The sequence below is a fragment of the Pygocentrus nattereri genome, chromosome 3, assembly GCF_015220715.1.
Source record: "Pygocentrus nattereri isolate fPygNat1 chromosome 3, fPygNat1.pri, whole genome shotgun sequence".
NCBI classification, from domain to species: Eukaryota; Metazoa; Chordata; class Actinopteri; order Characiformes; family Serrasalmidae; genus Pygocentrus; species Pygocentrus nattereri.
In genome coordinates, this window is record NC_051213.1 from 12,139,347 (window position 1) to 12,156,126 (window position 16,780).

The 16,780-nt window shown below is 41.6% G+C and overlaps 2 protein-coding genes across 3 annotated transcripts in view; one reads left to right on the forward strand and one right to left on the reverse strand.

The window, feature by feature from the left end:
* The window catches only part of rreb1a (ras responsive element binding protein 1a), a 63,056-nt gene that overhangs the window by 42,834 nt on the left and 3,442 nt on the right, over window positions 1-16,780 (forward strand). For both annotated transcript variants that reach the window (XM_017704578.2, XM_017704569.2), the window contains 8 exons: window positions 2,009-2,098; window positions 2,210-2,373; window positions 8,706-8,853; window positions 9,239-9,381; window positions 12,165-12,354; window positions 12,504-15,033; window positions 15,126-15,290; window positions 15,785-16,537. In XM_017704578.2, the coding sequence (XP_017560067.2) occupies window positions 2,009-2,098; window positions 2,210-2,373; window positions 8,706-8,853; window positions 9,239-9,381; window positions 12,165-12,354; window positions 12,504-15,033; window positions 15,126-15,290; window positions 15,785-16,537 (4,183 nt within the window). The remainder of the gene's footprint in view (window positions 1-2,008; window positions 2,099-2,209; window positions 2,374-8,705; window positions 8,854-9,238; window positions 9,382-12,164; window positions 12,355-12,503; window positions 15,034-15,125; window positions 15,291-15,784; window positions 16,538-16,780) is intronic.
* Window positions 1-16,780, reverse strand: part of LOC108431448 (zinc finger protein 2 homolog) — a 37,352-nt gene that overhangs the window by 6,560 nt on the left and 14,012 nt on the right. Inside the window, exon 9 of the mRNA XM_037536728.1 lies at window positions 791-864. Coding sequence (XP_037392625.1) covers window positions 791-864 — 74 coding nt within the window. The remainder of the gene's footprint in view (window positions 1-790; window positions 865-16,780) is intronic.

A 16,780-nucleotide genomic window follows, 5' to 3' on the forward strand; every position in this document is an offset into this window, starting at 1 on the left:
TGGACCATGTAGTTAGCCGAATGGATGGGTGGGTGGGTGGATGGATGGATGAAGTTTCTGCATACACATTGTACTAATGTACAGAAAGTATTGTTAATGTGCATCGATCATGAAAAGTACAGCAGCAAGCCAAGCTTATAAAGTATAATAATATTTCTCAATATCATGTACTATTAAATTATTTAGTATCTGTATTTTAACGTCCAGCTTTATACAGCCCTAGTTTTATTGTATCTACTACTTAGATTTTTCTAAAAATGTGGTAGGTGAAAAAAGTCAAGTAATCACAATTTTTTTTTGTATATACCGATGTCAAAAATAAACACCAACAAAATAAACAATCTTTCGATATATCTCCTAATGGTAACTTTACAGAAGTGGTTAATCTAAAGTGTCTTAATTCCAAGCATTTTTCGAGCATTTCTGTTGGTCCTTTCATCATTAAATGTTCACGCAACATGAAGTACAATATCTGTTTTTGATCACTGCTCGTGTGGACGTTTCATCTGTTCTCATTTTTTTTGTTTGTATAAATGTAATAAATGTAAACTAATCGATTGACCCTCCCCACCCCCGCCACGTTGTGTGCGTGATGCTGTGTGTGTGATGGAATGACGTGCAGTCTGGATGTGGCCTTGTGGGCCTGCAGTGTGAGCTGTGCAGAGCTACACACAAAGCTCAGAGTTAATGATCTGCTCTACTGTCAACACCAGTGGGAGGGAGCACATGGTGTTGGGTTACACTGATCTGCCACTCAAGGTGAAAGAGGAATGGACATGCACAAACTCACAGGCTGTTTACCTTCAGGATGCTTCTCATTCACATTCACATGTGAAGAAATGAAAACTGCTCTCAAATAGGTCACTGAAACAGAAGAACAAATGTGTTATATAATGTTATATAACTGATATAATGCCAAGGTGTACAGGATACATATCCAGACTTGCCCATATTGATGAATAAAATATCTGGATTCATTTAGCAGATTTAAGACTGTCACACATTAGAAACCAAGCTACCAAATGACAATTCAAAGAGACAGAAGTTATTGAGCTACTGAAAGTACTACAGAACAGAAAGTAGTTGAACTGGGAATGGATGAGAGGCAAAATCAAACTCTCTTATTTATCAAGCCAAGTATTTATTTAACCCAGTATCTTTCACATACAGTGAGTACTGACAAACCATTCAAGGTCAGAAGAGAAGGCCTCAGTCTGTGCCACCAGATGGGATTTTACCCACACAAACCAAACTTTTTTTTTTTTTTTTTTTTTTTTTTTTAAACATAACCAAATGGACGTAATGGGAGCATGAACAGTATAAATTACTGTTGCAATAAACCTCCATTATTTTTCTTGGCGCATCATGTCGTTCCAGTTTATACTAATAAATACAGTTATGTTTTATTTTTATTTCAAGATGCCATTTTCACTGCATAATCATCCTCCTGACTGAAATATTAAGTGATGGAACAACTCATTCATTTTTTGGTTGGATATGATGCATCGATGTCTCGATTCAGTACATATTTTTGGATGCAGCAAAAATAAGGAGTGGCTGAAAATGTCTTATGTTAATATGCTAATGTTTCCTTTTTTCAGTGTCCCAATCCACGCTCTAGCCATGACATACTAGTTACAGATATATGATATACTGCAATACAATTTGATATAATACAATTTTATGTTATTTCCCTAATGGCTCAATATTGTATGCATATCGCTGCTGTCGGAACAAAACCTCGTATCTCCGTTTTTGTCGTTTTTCAGTATCTGACAATTTTAAATATTTGTTGTCCTTTACACTATGTAAATTTCATGATGAGTGGACAAACACAAACAGCCCAAATTAACTTAATATATATATATATATATTCTGATTCTGACATTATTGTAGTTTCTCTGTTTCAAATAAGAGGGACCAGGTGTTTGGTTTGTCATATGTATTGTGTAATATGATGTGTGGGATATTATTTTTCACTTGTTGTTTGTGTTTGTATGTTTTGTAGGAAGCCAAAGATAACAGCTCTTCTCTCATCTGTCCACTGTGTGACAAGAACTGTCAAACCCAGCACCAGTTTACGATGCATATTCGCCAGGTAAAATACACACGTATTGGTGCTTTAAGCAACACTTGAGATGCCATTAAATGTGCGGTTGTAATAAAAACGTCTTTCTCTCTTTTTGTGACTCTTGTTCACTGCCTGCAGCATAATTCTGATACTGGAGCGACAGATCACTCCTGCAGTATCTGTGGAAAGTGCCTCAGCTCAGCCAGCTCTCTAGACCGTCACATGCTGGTGCATAGTGGGGAGAGGCCCTACAAATGCAGTGTGTGTGGCCAGACCTTCACCACCAACGGCAACATGCACAGGTCAGCACTGATTCTTCCTGGACATCTTGTGCCAAGATGGTAGTAGGATCACAGTTAGGGAAATTAAAGTTAAAGAAATACTCTATAGGAAAAAAAAGTATATAAAAGGAATGTGTAACAATATAAAGAGGAAATGTATATAAATGTGAGTAATATTACAATATTTAGCATCATAACAAAAATCATGTGACTTGTCACAGTATGCTTTTCTCACTCATACTTGAACTCCGATTAGCTATTAAAGAGAGCATAATTAGTCCTGTGTAACTAGAATTTAGTGCAGCAGAAAGTTCTTTTTGCTTGTACTTTTTGATAGCCTTTTACTAAATTTGGCAGTACAGGGGCTTTTTGTCTGTTTCAACTTGGTAAACCTCAGAAAAACTAAATATGATACTTATCTTGTATCATGAAATAGTATTGTAATATGGCAAAAAATATCACCCACCTGTAGCTATAAACAAAGCACATGTAAAGTGTGTAGAATACTTCAAATAAATAAAAAAAAATAAATGTAAATTTGGATGCAAAAATGTAAACGATCCGTTTTCTGACCAAAAACAGGTTAACACATCCTCTGCGTGGACAAACACACACATGGAATTAGAGTTCAAAATTTCTATTTATTTGCTGAGTTCAATACTTTGGGGGGGGGAATAAAATGTAAAATATTAGATGTGCCATAACTTTTGAACAGGCCATATTTCAAGTTTTTTTTCTTATGTTAAATTCAGCAAATAAAGAGTAATCATGCATTAAAATGTGCAGAAGTGTGTTCTCTGTAGAGAATGTATAAGCTTATCTTCACTTTAAAAAAATCAGCAAACTATGTAATTTGACTAGGGGTGTCCTAACTTTTGCCCAAACATTCATACAATCATATGACAGTATAAATGGAATGGGTGCCAAACTTTTTCAACTTAATTTCTGCTGTTGCAACTCAGTAATTTATCATAGTCATTTCTCCCAGGCTATAAGTTTGATGTGTTTTGCTGTTTTACGCAAGACAAAAGAAAGTTCTCAATCATTCCTTTAGAGTGCTGCAAGTTCTGTCCATCTCGGAGGAATTTCTAAATCTAGGTGGCAGTGAAGGTTTTTTTTTTTTGGGTCCTGCTATTTGAGAGGCCCTCACAGCACCTCAGTATTTCCATAAAAATAGCATTCCTATATTGATGGGAGCCACTGAGACAATTATGTGTATTTGGTGGTTGGGGACAGAGCCAGGTGCATACAAGTCTGAACATTGTATATGAATATTTGTGCAGGTGACTCAACTGTGGTGGTTAAGTAGGAGTGTGTTTGTGTGTGTTTGAAAGAGAGCGAGATGTGAGTGTAGCAGCAGCATCCAGACACCTGTGGCGCTCAGCTTCATGCTTAACTACCCAAAATGAGTTCCAATCCCAACATTAGCAAAGACCATATATCTTGGTGCATTGAGAGTCTGTGTGTATGTAAAAGAGAGAGAGAGACATGTTTCACTCCAAGAGGAGAAATTCTTAGCGGCTGGTTTTTGTCAGGAACAGATGCACTTGGTGGACATTGTGAAGAGACTGTAATCTCCAGTTCTTACGTTTACTAATCCCACTACTGCAGAGCAGCACTGCTGCATGATTCTTCTCCTAGCACATTTAATTGAGCTCAAGGCTAAAATTAGATGATGGAGTAGAGAAAAGTCACCTCCAGGATCGGGGATACAAGCAGTGGACTAGGAATAACATTCAAATTGATTACTACTTTGGTAGATCAGTGTGTTTCTGTTTCTGTCTTTAGGCCACAAGAATGTATTCTGGGCTCTCTGCCATTAGATAGTAGCCACACAAGCACACCGGACCAGAGCAGGACTGTAACAATGAATTATATTACAAATCAATCAATCTGCTGATGATTCTGACCATTTGACAAGTAATTTGGGCTTTAAAAAAGGCCAAACAATAAAAATGGACTCACAAGGAACCATGCATTGCCTTTCAAACATACACTGGGACACCTTGGGGGGAAAAAAGAAGTATTTATTGTTATTGTGACAAATTATAACATGCGCATGCTTTTCTGTGCATAATAACAATATCAAAGACCTTAGCACTTAAACAACACTGACCAACAGCATGTGCAATTACAAAGACCATAAGTAGTGCTGTTTCATTGGATTTAGTATGTGAAATGTTAAAATGGTATTTATAGTGGTTGAAACTTTTTAAATGTAATGAAGTAACAGAACTTTAATGGAGTAATAAGTAAGGCCCTAGACCTAAATCATGATGGACTGAAAAGCCAGGTCTGTTTGAGCCAGAACAAATGAATAGCATTTTTACAGTATTTGAAGAATCCCTTGAGGAAGGTGTTTGTTGTGTTGGTTTATTAGTGATATAGCCCAGACCTCGCCCTGACGCTGCTTTGCCTGTCTGACGGCGGGGGGGTTTACACATTCGACAAGTGTGCCACTGAGATAAATAGATGGGCGTTGGTGTGTATATGGAGGTGCTTATAACTGTGCACAGGAGACAGTTTGTTGTGAAAGGAGGGAAGCCAGCAGGAAATAGGGGACGACTCTGAAGCCCTTCCCCCGTCTCTTTACTTTGTGGTATCTTCTACCAGCAGGTCGTGGTGGTGGAGGGGTAAATGCGAACATCCTCTCAGAGTTACAGGGCCTGAACGTGTGAGGCATGAGTGGGGGGTCTAGAGGAACTGAGAAAATGACTAACCTAGACCGTTATCTCTTCAGAAAAGACAAAAACAAATTCTAATCATACACTGAAAACAAACAGTTAAACAAAAAAATCTTGATGGTAGATTTGGGCCTGTTTTCATTAGCATACGGATAAGTTTATTGAGCAATATAGCAAAGCACGTAAGCTGACATTTAAAGATCGGCCTGCATTACTTGGGTCAAAATTATTTAATTTAATTTTACTGTGTTTTGGGTGGGGGGGCATGTAAAGTGCACAGAAACTCATCTTGAGGATCTTGAGATTGGTCAGGATGCTAATGGTACACAGTAAAAAAAAAAACAAAAAAAAAACAATATTTTAACCTTCTACATTATAATAGTGATAATTATTAATATTGCTGTATTATGTAGCCCTATAATTTATATTATACTGTTCGAAAGTTTGGAATCATTTGTTGCATTGATCACATTTTATTCAACTCCTACCATGTAGACTGAAGTGCTATAAGCTACACATCAGAAGGTCAAAGTTTTTTGGCAACACCAAAAAAGTTACAAAATGATGATAAACAATATACTGTCATTATTTATTTATAGCATCTTCCTGACAAGTTATGAGTTATTCTGGATGTTAATTTGAATATAACATAATTCTCAGTGTTGTACAGCTTTCTCAGTGATTTAAGGAATCATCTACAGCTTTGTTCATCATTCTGGACACACATTTCCTCTTTTTTTTTTTTTTTTTTTTTTTTTTTTGAAAGCTTCATACTAATTAGCTTAAATCTGTTGTAGAGTAGTAGCAGCATAATGACTTCATGATCCCAAACTGACTTCTGTTGCTGTCGGTATTAACAGCCTATTTGCGCTTAAATCTTTTGAAGTAGACAGCAAAGCACTTTGTTCTGGCTGACGCCATCAAGGCACATGTGAATGTGTCACTTAAATGAAGAGTGTTGAAACATAAAGAAATGAGAGCGAGCAGTGAGCTTTTCAGTGTGAGGTTGTTGAGGTTGTCTAGTTTTAGCTCTTGCAGGTTAGCACATTTTGTGTGGTGATGACTGATGAGTGGAGAATCTGGTCTGTCTGCCTCTATAACTCCTGCCTTCCTCTTTGTCTCTCTTCACACGTCTCCTCTTTCCTTTGCTCTGTGTTTGTCTCTGTCAGTGTTTTCAGGCATAAGATTGCACCATTTAATTTACGTTATGATCTGCAGTTTCATTTAGGATGTAAACATTATCCATTAAAGCATTTTGTGGAGCAAAAACTGTCCACGCTACATTGATAGAACTGTACAGCAGTTGACATCGTTTGGTTGTTGTTGGAGGAAGTTGTCTGTTGTTGGCAAGGAGGCAGCCATTTTGTGCCAAAGCATCACATGGAATAGGGGTAGGGAGGAGGGAGTCGCCATTGCCATGGAGAGAGAGAGAGAGAGAGAGAGATCACAACTCGGCACAGAGGAGAGCGCAGGGTCGCGAGCTGATTGGCTGCTTTTATTTGCTTTAACTCCTCCAGCACTGGTTGCACTGCTATACAGCCACAGGGCTCCAGGAGTGCCCTTGATGTGACATTGCATTAAGAACTTTCTGACGCTACAGCGCCCCCTGCCTTCGCACTGTGCTGCTGTGGTGGAATGCCATGGATTAGATGAAATGGACCTGTTAAAGCATCAACAAGTTTTATGGTCCTTTACAGATTAGCCAGCTGGCTCTCAAAATGTCTAAATCAACAGCCCGGATCCAAGGACAGGAAGGTGTTAGCGGCTGATAAAAATGGATTTATCTGAGTTTTTGATCTTAGGGTGGAGGGGGAGAAAGAAAGCTCTTGTTACTGAAGTCATTCAAATGGCAGCTTTATTGAGGTCATTCTTCTCTGATAGCATATTTTTAAACAGTTAAGTACATTGTCGTGTAGGTTGAACTCCTCATATGTTTGTATGAGGCCTGAGGTGACCTCCATCCAATCGTAGTTTGCTGACTTGTCAGTGGAGTTGTGCTGTGATTGGTCAGGCCTCAGGTCAGAGTCCAGAGCAGTGGAATAGTCAGGTCCCCACATGGAAGGCCAGTTCACTGCCTGCTATTAATAAACTGACTGAAAGCTGAAACCCAGAGGACCAGAACTGGCTGTACACCCCCCCCCCCCCAAGCGTGCACACACACACGCGCGCGCACACACACGCGAGTGCACCTAATTTACAAACATGTAATTACAAAGTGGTTGGACAAAGTCAAAGAGATACGCTGCAGTCAGAAAAGCTGCAGCTGACGCTTTCCACGTCACGAAAAGAGTTTCATCAGCGTAGACCTGTTGCATAATAGTTCCATAAGCTTTGATCCTTTGGCCAAGTTGGCCAACTTTTCACCTCTCATTGGAGTTGGCTGTGGGAGATCTGTGTTGTTAGCGAGAAAAGAGAGAGATGTAGCTGTGGTATTGGGCAGGAACTGCCTCTACCCTGCTTTTCGTTCACAACATCATTACTTTTAATCTTAGGATGCACATTTCCTGAACTTTGTAACTCTTTCATGGTTTCCTAACTACTAAGATGCAGAGGACTCTGGCCCTCTTCATGCAACACTGCCCGTCACTTTTGCAATGTTTTCCTTGAGGCCAGTCCCCTAGCCTCAGACTCCGATCCATGTAAGGGCATACACAGGCACTAGGATAATTGCAGGGTTTTTTAGCCCATTAGTGCTTTTCCTCTTCTTGCAATTTCCATCACTAAGCACACCAAAGGGATGCAAAGATACTCTTTGCAGCAACTCAGAGATAATCCATCCATCAATTATCCCGGCATTCCAAGCTTTTCACAAACTAACAAACCACCCAATGGTTCAGGTAGTGAATTTGCAAATGATTAAATGCTTTCAATGGGAGTTAGATTGCTCAGTGGTCGTGAATTCAGTCAGACTGAGTTAAAGCAACACTTTGGCAAAACATCTAACTTACACATTTACCCGAGGTATAGTTGATCAGCTAAGACTAGTTTGGCATCCAAATTTTGCTTCTTTAATTTAGCGCTGGAGCAATGAGTGTAACCTTGCTAACAAGCACAAGAAGACAATAGTGACCCAAATATTTTCTGTAAATACATCCTCAAGAAATTCTCTCAACCCTCAAGGTCTTTATTAAGGTCTAACAGCCTGTCTGTTGTTTGACACATTATGACTTACTGTGAACTGTAAAAGTGAACAAAACTTCACCATGTACCTGAATTCTAAAATGTTGGGAATCCAACTCTCCATGTCAAGCAGGTATGTGGATGCTGCATTTCATTTGGTATTTCTGTTGCTTCTATTTAAAAACCTACATCTTTAGTTTGAAAATTAAGTTATTTGTAAATAGAAGCCACATGTGATCTGTAGCATACAGGTACCTGCGTGACCTGCATAGCTGTAAAGAGACTCAGAATTCAGCACAACACCTGGTTGTCTCAACATTCAGATACAAAGCTAAGTTTTATTCATTTTTATATTTTATATACTGTGCACTGAATCACTCCTATAATGAAGAGCTGACTGAGGTTTTAGGGATGTATTTGCACAAAAGATTTGGGCAACTGTTGACTTTGTCTTTGTTCAACTCCAGTGCTGAACTAAAACATGTCCGTTTAAACTAAATTGGTTGTCCTGCACTTAATAAAAGTTCTGCCATCTGCATTTATTCACAGGCACATGAAGATCCATGATAAAGATCCAGCAATCTCCATTCCCACCAGCCCTCCATCACCTATCAAACGGAGACGCTCTTCTGCCGCCAAGAGGAAACCCAGCCATGATGACGATGCAGAGCGAGCTGATGAGCCTGCTAGCAAAAGGGTCAGACTTCTGTCACATGACATTATTTTTGCTATGATTAAATTTGACTGTATTTAACAGCATCTTGGAATTGATGAACTGACTAGGAATCAGCATTTAAATATAAATATTAGTCATTACTGGTATGGTAACAGCGTTCGGAGGATACTGTATAGTGTTTTGGGAGTTTGGCAGAATGTGTTTGGAGAGGTTTTGTTATTGCAGTAGTGCTTAAAACGCAACATTATGGAAGCCATGCATTGTGAAACTTGTTATGGGAATACAGTTTCATACAGCTGAAAAGGACATTGCTCCAATTCTCAAACCCCCTAACTTCACCGTTTGTACCTAAGGAAAATGTTTTTACGGTCAGCTACATGTGAGTGATGGGTTGTTTGTTTTTCAGGTTGTGGAAGACAGTGGAGTGGATGAGCAGGCGCCGAGTAAAGGGCAAGAGGAGCTACTGCCATGCCCCATTTGCTTCAAGACCTTCAACTCCAAAAATGACTTAGAGGCCCATATGGACACCCATCCTGACACTACACTCAGGTTCGTACAACGCCTGCAAACACAAAGGCTTATACACAAAGGCAGTTTGGGCCTATTACTAATAAACTAAAAGCAAGCTCATTTGAAACACACTGAATGACAAAAGGTTTATATGCATCTATGATCAACAACAAAATCCTTCGCCAGATTTTCCATGTTGCTAGGTAGGCCTGTTGGACATTGTAGATGTCCATTATGCTAGGGCAGTTGTCTCTTTGTTTGATATGAGAGCTGTGTTGCCAGGGGACACGAGAGGCTGGGGCTTTGGGCTGGACCGCTGCAGTTGCTGGGAGATTATGGTGGCATTCTTTGTGCTGAAACAGTCATAATTTAACACATCCGAGCAGAGAGTGGCCGTGTCCTCTGGCATACCAATTGGGCTTTTGTTTCAGGGGCTTGTATGTATCATGGTGTGCTATAGGTGCAAAGTTTAAAGTTTTACAGCCCCAGGGTTTTATAACATTTTAGTACATTTTTTTCCAGTATGTTACACCAAAGTAAACATTTGGGCCATGTGGAAGATGTGTTAACCTATTTACTCTTAGAAGGTCAACAAAACATGTAATTTTATTGGAGTTGTTTAATACAACTTCTGTCCAAAAAAAAGTGTGCCTCCATTTTTCTTTTCTTCCAATTTTTATGTTTTGAGCTCTTGTAAAGCTGTACTTTTTACATTGTGTAGAAATTTAATGAATGGACCAATAGGAGTGCTCTAAAATTACTTGGAATTAAATCTCTTTATATGAACTTACATTAAAAGTTCTCCAGTAAGTTTACATTTTGGAAATGCATGTTCATTTTGAACAGAGACCGTATACTTTTTCCCAAGGATTTGTAGTGTCCTTAGTGGCTGTGTGAAGTACACATCTTTTGAAAAAGAACTGTTGAAGCTAAGCAGTAAGCACAATAGTTGAAACTCCAGAGTCTCTGTAGGTCACTTTGTGAAGTTAGCCATGAAACGTTTGGATGGCAGACAGTCATTCCTGGGTGATTTATAAAGGTGTTTGTCTCTGTGCGCTCTCACTCATGAAGTTTAACAGATTCATCCCCTCCCCTCATTTGGCCCCCCAGGCACCAAACTATGGAGTAGCATGGAGAAGAGAGAGGGAGGAAATCAGGGAGGAAAAGCGTAGGGAGGAGGGAAAAAGTACCACAGAGCATAGAGGGTGTGTGTGTGTGTGTGTGTGTGTGTGTGTGTGTGTGTGTGGTGAGGGGATTTAATGAGTCACAGAAGGAGGCTTCAGGACGCAGTCTGCTAGACCTCTCTGTTGGGGGGTGGGGGTGCCGTATCCTTGGAGACCTCACAGTCTGCAGTCTCCTGCCCTAAAACCGCTCATGCAGTGGCCAACTTCTCCAACTGTAGTTAATGGGTAGCTGAACAGAGTTGGTCCTTGCTGAAGTGAGCTTGTGGAGCTTGGCCTATTTGGTTTCACAGCGCCATTATTGTTGTATGGAAGTACAGCAAATTTAGCACTAATCCTATGTAATCACAAGAGCTAAGAGAGCTAGTTAAGAGGATCTAGGCTGCTGTGAATTGGGTTCCACTGTGCAGAGTTCTTCTTAATGCAGCAGAGCGTAGTGCAGAAGCGTGCAGATACAGGGATGCTCAAATGACATAGACATGTTATCTGTTCCATGCAAACATATACTAATACAGGGTCACTCCCAGTTACACACTGCAACACACCCACCCACATGCACAGAAGCACCTCCTAATAATGAGAGTTAGCATACTGGTCACATGAGACTCCCTGTGGGGGACGAAGACATCCAGACTGCTCCTTAAACTTTGTCAGTTAACATACTGTTTTGCCATCACTAATGAACAATCAGAGCTTTCAGATAAATGCACACCAAAGATAGCAAACTAGACCCAAGACTGTAAACACAAAAACACAGGTTGTCTTGTTGGCTAGACCACAGTGTTTTGTGTGATCGTGTGTGTGTGTGTGTGCGCTGAGATAAAGCTGCTTACAGTCACGTCAGACACCTCAGCACGGTGGTGAGGGGCAGGGCTTGTTGATAAGGGCTGTGTGCCGCGCCAAAGACACTAGCCAGCTGTCTTTCTCATAGCCTGACCAACAGACAGGGAGAACCGCCATAGTCATAGCAAGAGTTATCTACCAACAAACAACACTCGTACTTGCTGAAGAAAGCCCCCCTTTTCAGTTGCATGGTTGACTTGGAACTTTCATAGATATTTGTTATAATGTCTTAACGTTTTCTGTAGGCTAGTCGCAATCATGACGTTTTAGCTGCTAATTAATTGTCAAATAAATAATTGTAATTTACGATTAAATTGTCTTTTTTAATTATGTGCAACTATTCAAGTACTAAAGCAGCTAAATTGACTGTTTAGCCAGTTTTTACTTTTTAGCCGGCTTTTACTTTTACTTTGCAGTGTGCCATCAACCAAGCTACGGAGAAAACAGTTCACTAAACATTATAGCACCCAGTTAAAAGTTAGAACTAAGTTAGAATAAGAATACTTGACCTGCTTTCTTGTATTTACATTTGTCTCAGGTCAACGGTCAACAGATGAATGCATTACTCTCGCATGCTTGTTGTAATACAGTCTACAGTCTATTGGCTGTGGAAAATGGTTGCAGCCAATTTAAATAATTCACATCTCAAGTATTTGCAATCAGGATATTATGTAAACTGATCTAAAATATCTTACTGTTTGAATAAAATTATCTGGCTTAAAATCAGTGTTTATTTTGCTTTAGCATAAAGCTTGGCTTGGTTGAGGGCCATGTCTTAAAATGTGTTATTGCCCCCAGGTGTGAGCTCTGCTGCATCTCATTTCGGACACATCGAGGTTTTCTTCGGCACAATGCGGCAATCCATAAGCAGCTGCCAACTGACCCTAATGGACGCCCATTTATTCAGAACAACCCCTCCATACCCCTTGGCTTTAATGACCTGGCTTTTATTGACTTTTCCTGCCACAAGTTCCCTCACATTGCCCAGGTAAGTATCTGCAAGTGAACCTAGTCTTCAGACATTAGATCAATCCCCTACCTTGTTTAGCTCTTGTATTGAAATATTGATGCGATAATACTCCACATTTGCTGTGAATGTTTAGTGTTGAGATTTCTTTTTTTTGTTGCAATCAATAGGTTTGGTGTGAAACCAACTTACGTCGCTCCACCAGCAACTTTCACAGCTTTGTGTGTGAGACCTGTGACAAAGCTTTCCCTTTGCACTCAGCTCTAGACCTGCACAAGTCCACGCATGAGACTTCTGAAGTCACACAAGAGTCTGTTTCTCCCCAGCCCTCTAGTGCCGAGTCTCCTGTGTCAGAAAAAATTAATTTTATGGATTCCTTGGGTTTGCAACACATCTCTCAGGCCAAACCTGTACTATCAGAAGAGGACATTTTGCAGGCAAAGCTGGATAGCATCCGAGTCATCCATGTGGAGCCATCATCAGCCCAGCAGGAGGCTGGCTTTCTTGATGGACTTGGCCTGTCCCTTGTAGATCCCTGCTCTCTTCGGGGTCTTTCCCAGCGTGAGGCTCTTAAACTCCTATCCCTACAGCCCTTCCAGGCTGGTTTTCTTGTTCAGCCGGATGGCGGGGTGGTAGTAAAGCCAGTAAGTGAGACTGGAGTAGAACTAGCTGACATACAGCAGATACTCAAAGTGGCCTCTGCTGCCCCAAAGCAGATCAGCCTCCCACCCTTGTCCAAGGCACCGTGCAGTGCAATGCAGACAGGCTATAAGCAGATGCCCCCACTCAAACCAAAGCCCCTGGTGGCCCCCAGGACAAACATGGCAGCCTCGACCCCTCCTCCCCTTGTGAGCACCCAGCAGGCATCACTAGGCTGCATAAGCCCCAGCTTACCACCCCCTGCTGCCCATCCCCTGAAAGCTGGCAAGGAATTGCCACAGTCCTCGTCCTCATCATCATCTACTTGCAACCAGGCATCGATGGAAAGAATGCACATGGAGGCAGAGTGCATGGGTGATGCCCACACACCTATGGATGTGGATGAACAACAGATCAAGCAGGAAGATGACAAGACAGGACAAGAGACCTCTGGAAAGAAGGGAGCAGCTCGCAAAGGCTCTTACCCATGCCGGCTTTGCGACCAGGTATTTGCATATTCTGGGGTACTGCAGGCACACATGCGCTATCACCTGGGCATCTTGCCCCACCAGTGCAATATCTGTGACTATGTAGCTCCTGACAAGGCCACGCTGATCCGTCATCTGCGAACCCACAGTGGAGAGCGGCCTTACGTCTGCCGTGTCTGCCATTACCCATTTACCGTAAAGGCCAATTGTGAGCGTCATCTTCGCAAGAAGCACATGAAGAACACTCGTAAGGAGATAGAGAAAAATATAAAGTATGTTGCATCCACTTCCACACCTGATGCACTGGACCAGGCAGGTTCAGGTGACACTACATGTCGAGTCTGCGGCGAGGACCTAAAGACCTACCGAGCACTACAAATCCACCTGCGTACTCATAACGGTTTCCAGCGGAAGCCATTTGAGTGCAAACGTTGTGGAGCAGCCTTCCTGGCCAAACGGAACTGTATCCACCACCTGCTGAAACAGCACCCAGAGGTCCAAGAACAGGACATAGAAGATCATATCGTCACTGCTCCATCTCAGACCAGTCCTAATCCCTCTCCACAGAATGGAGTATCACCAAGCACTCCTGTGCTTCCCATCAAAGTGGAGGACCTAAGCTTCTACAGTACAGATCCTGAACAACCACTGGACTTCTCAAATAAAAGCAGAGGAGGTAGCAGCGCTGGAAGCACGGGTGGCTCTCCTGGAATCAAGATGGAAGCTTCCTCTTACGACAGTTCTATGGAGCCCATTGATCTCTCCATTCCCAAGAATCCTGAGAAGAAGATGAAGGGAGAGAATGATGCCACGTTGCGAAAGGAAGTTAAAAAGGAGCAGCCATGCCTCAACACTCTTGCCCAGGGCCTCCAGGCAGTTAAGTCCACTGAGGAGAAGTCCCAGCAGTTTGGCTGCTACCAGCTTCCGGTAGCTTTGACAACTCTTAGTGCAGTCAGTGCTACGGGTCGAGCTTTGCGGCTAAAGCCCCTTCTTCCTAAACCCACTGTTACCGGTGTAAAGGAGCTACCCCCATTGGCCTCCATCGCCCAGATCATCTCTTCTGTCTCTGGGGCTCCTGACCTCCTGAAGCGGGAAAACCCTAACAACTATCCACCTAGTTCTGATTTATCCTGTAAACAGGAGGTCATAGACTCCTCAGTAGAGGAGCTTCCCCTAGAGGGCTCCAAGAAGGCATGCAAGAAAAGGCCAGCCATCAACACAGGGAAGGAGAAGTCTATGATGAATATCACCGACACCAATATTGACCTAGAGTCCAGCGGGGAATTTGCCAGTGTAGAGAAGATGCTGGCAACTACTAATGCCAACAAGTTTAGCACATATTTGCAGACCAATCCAATTGAAGTAGGAAGGAAGGAAGAACAACCTTGTGTGACTGAAAAGAGAGAGGCTAAAGATGAAAAACAGCTGCCAGCTAAGCAGACCCCACAGTCCCAGCAGTCCAAAGGGAAAAAGAATGCATACTCAAACTCTGTGCAAAAGATGACCTGTCCTTTCTGTCCCAGAGTCTTTCCATGGGCAAGTTCTCTGCAACGCCATATGCTGACGCACACAGGTAAGATATAGCAGAGCTCTTTCAGAAGTTCTACTAATGTCTGTATAATGTGGAAATACATATAAAATATTGCATTTCCGTGTGTGGTATAGGTCAGAAGCCATACCCCTGCCCCAAATGTGAAGCCCTGTTCTCAACCAAGTCCAACTGTGAGCGCCATCTTTTGCGTAAACATGGTGTAACCAACAGAATCCTCCGACATAATGGTGCCATATCCAAACCCAAGGAGGCAGAGGAGGGCTCACAAGAGAGTGCAGGTAACAAATGATATTTTAATCAAGTCACACTACAATTTGGAATAAATGCTGTGTGTAATTAACAACAGTGCTTTGTGTAATGGATTACTCTACCATAATTATGGTGAGCAGTGACTCAATGCAACTAGCCAGCAGTCTTTAATTTTATATATTAAGCAAATAATTGTCTGTGATGATGGAAATCAGTGCAGTGTTCTATAATGTACTATAATCTTTGAAGGAACAATGTAGGATTTACTATTTGATCTTGGAAAAATAGACACTGTAGTTGTAGTCTGAGTTATGAAAGTGTATGCTCTACATGCTTTATAGATATAATTTAGTTTCATATACAGTAGTTAGGATATTAGTGTTTGCTGTTTTGTAATTCTGACAGCCGAATGACTGGTGAAGATAAACATATTTTCCAAATATTGTCTTATCTTTTTTTAGCAGGCATCATAAGTATGACTTGATATATTACATGGTTTAACAAATATTTATTGTGTGTTTAGAGAGCATGTCTGAGACCGAGCTCCCTAGTGGTGAAGCTGTAGATCTTACAAATTCGAGACCTGAAAAGCCAACTGCATCTGATGCAGAGAAGCCCTCACCAGCCAAGCCGACAGAAGCAGCTGTAGTAAAGCCCCTTGTCCACCAGGTGGAGCCAGATAATGAGCTGGTGGAGAGAACAACCATAGAGAATGACGATGACGATTCCCACAGCAATAAAAGCTTGGACCTGAACTTTGCCTGCAAACTGATCGACTTTAAATTCTCTGAAGGGGAACAGCCGCAGTCCTCTCCTGCTGCGGATGCTGATTCACACGAACGAGCACCACTGGACGAGTCCAAGCTAACCTGCAAGAACTGCAACAAGAGCTTCCGTTATGCTGCCACTCTTGCAAGACATGAAAAAGTTCACCTCTTGGAAAGTATTGCCGACACACCTAATTTAAACTCCAAAGTTTCTGAGGCAGCCGAGTCTTGCGAACTGAAGAAAGAAGAAGCAGAACAGGATGTGGAGAAAGAGGAGCAAAAGGGGACCGCAGAGAGTGAAGGAGCAGGTAGCGTAATGGACAGTGGCTCTGAGGAGGACAAGGAAGAGAGGAGTGATGAAGAGGGAGGTGCAACTGAACCAAAGAGTGGTGACGGTGAGGCTGGGCCGTCCAGAAACAAAACTGACAAGAGGAAGAAAATATGCAGTGTTTGTAGCAAACGCTTCTGGAGCCTTCAGGACCTGACGAGACACATGCGCTCTCACACAGGTGAGAAAGTCAGAACCTTTTCTGATAATAATTTTCATTGAAAAATAAAGGTGCCAAAAAGAGTTTCTTGTGCCATGTAAGAACCATTTTTGGCCCCCCATTTTACAATTTAAAGCACCTTACAGAAAGTTAGTAAGTAGTTGGGGAAAGTTACTGGTGGGCCAAATCAAACTTTTTACGGTCCACACTTTGGACAGTCCTATCCTAAATTATCATTGACTCAGACAGTTAAATTGATCTTAA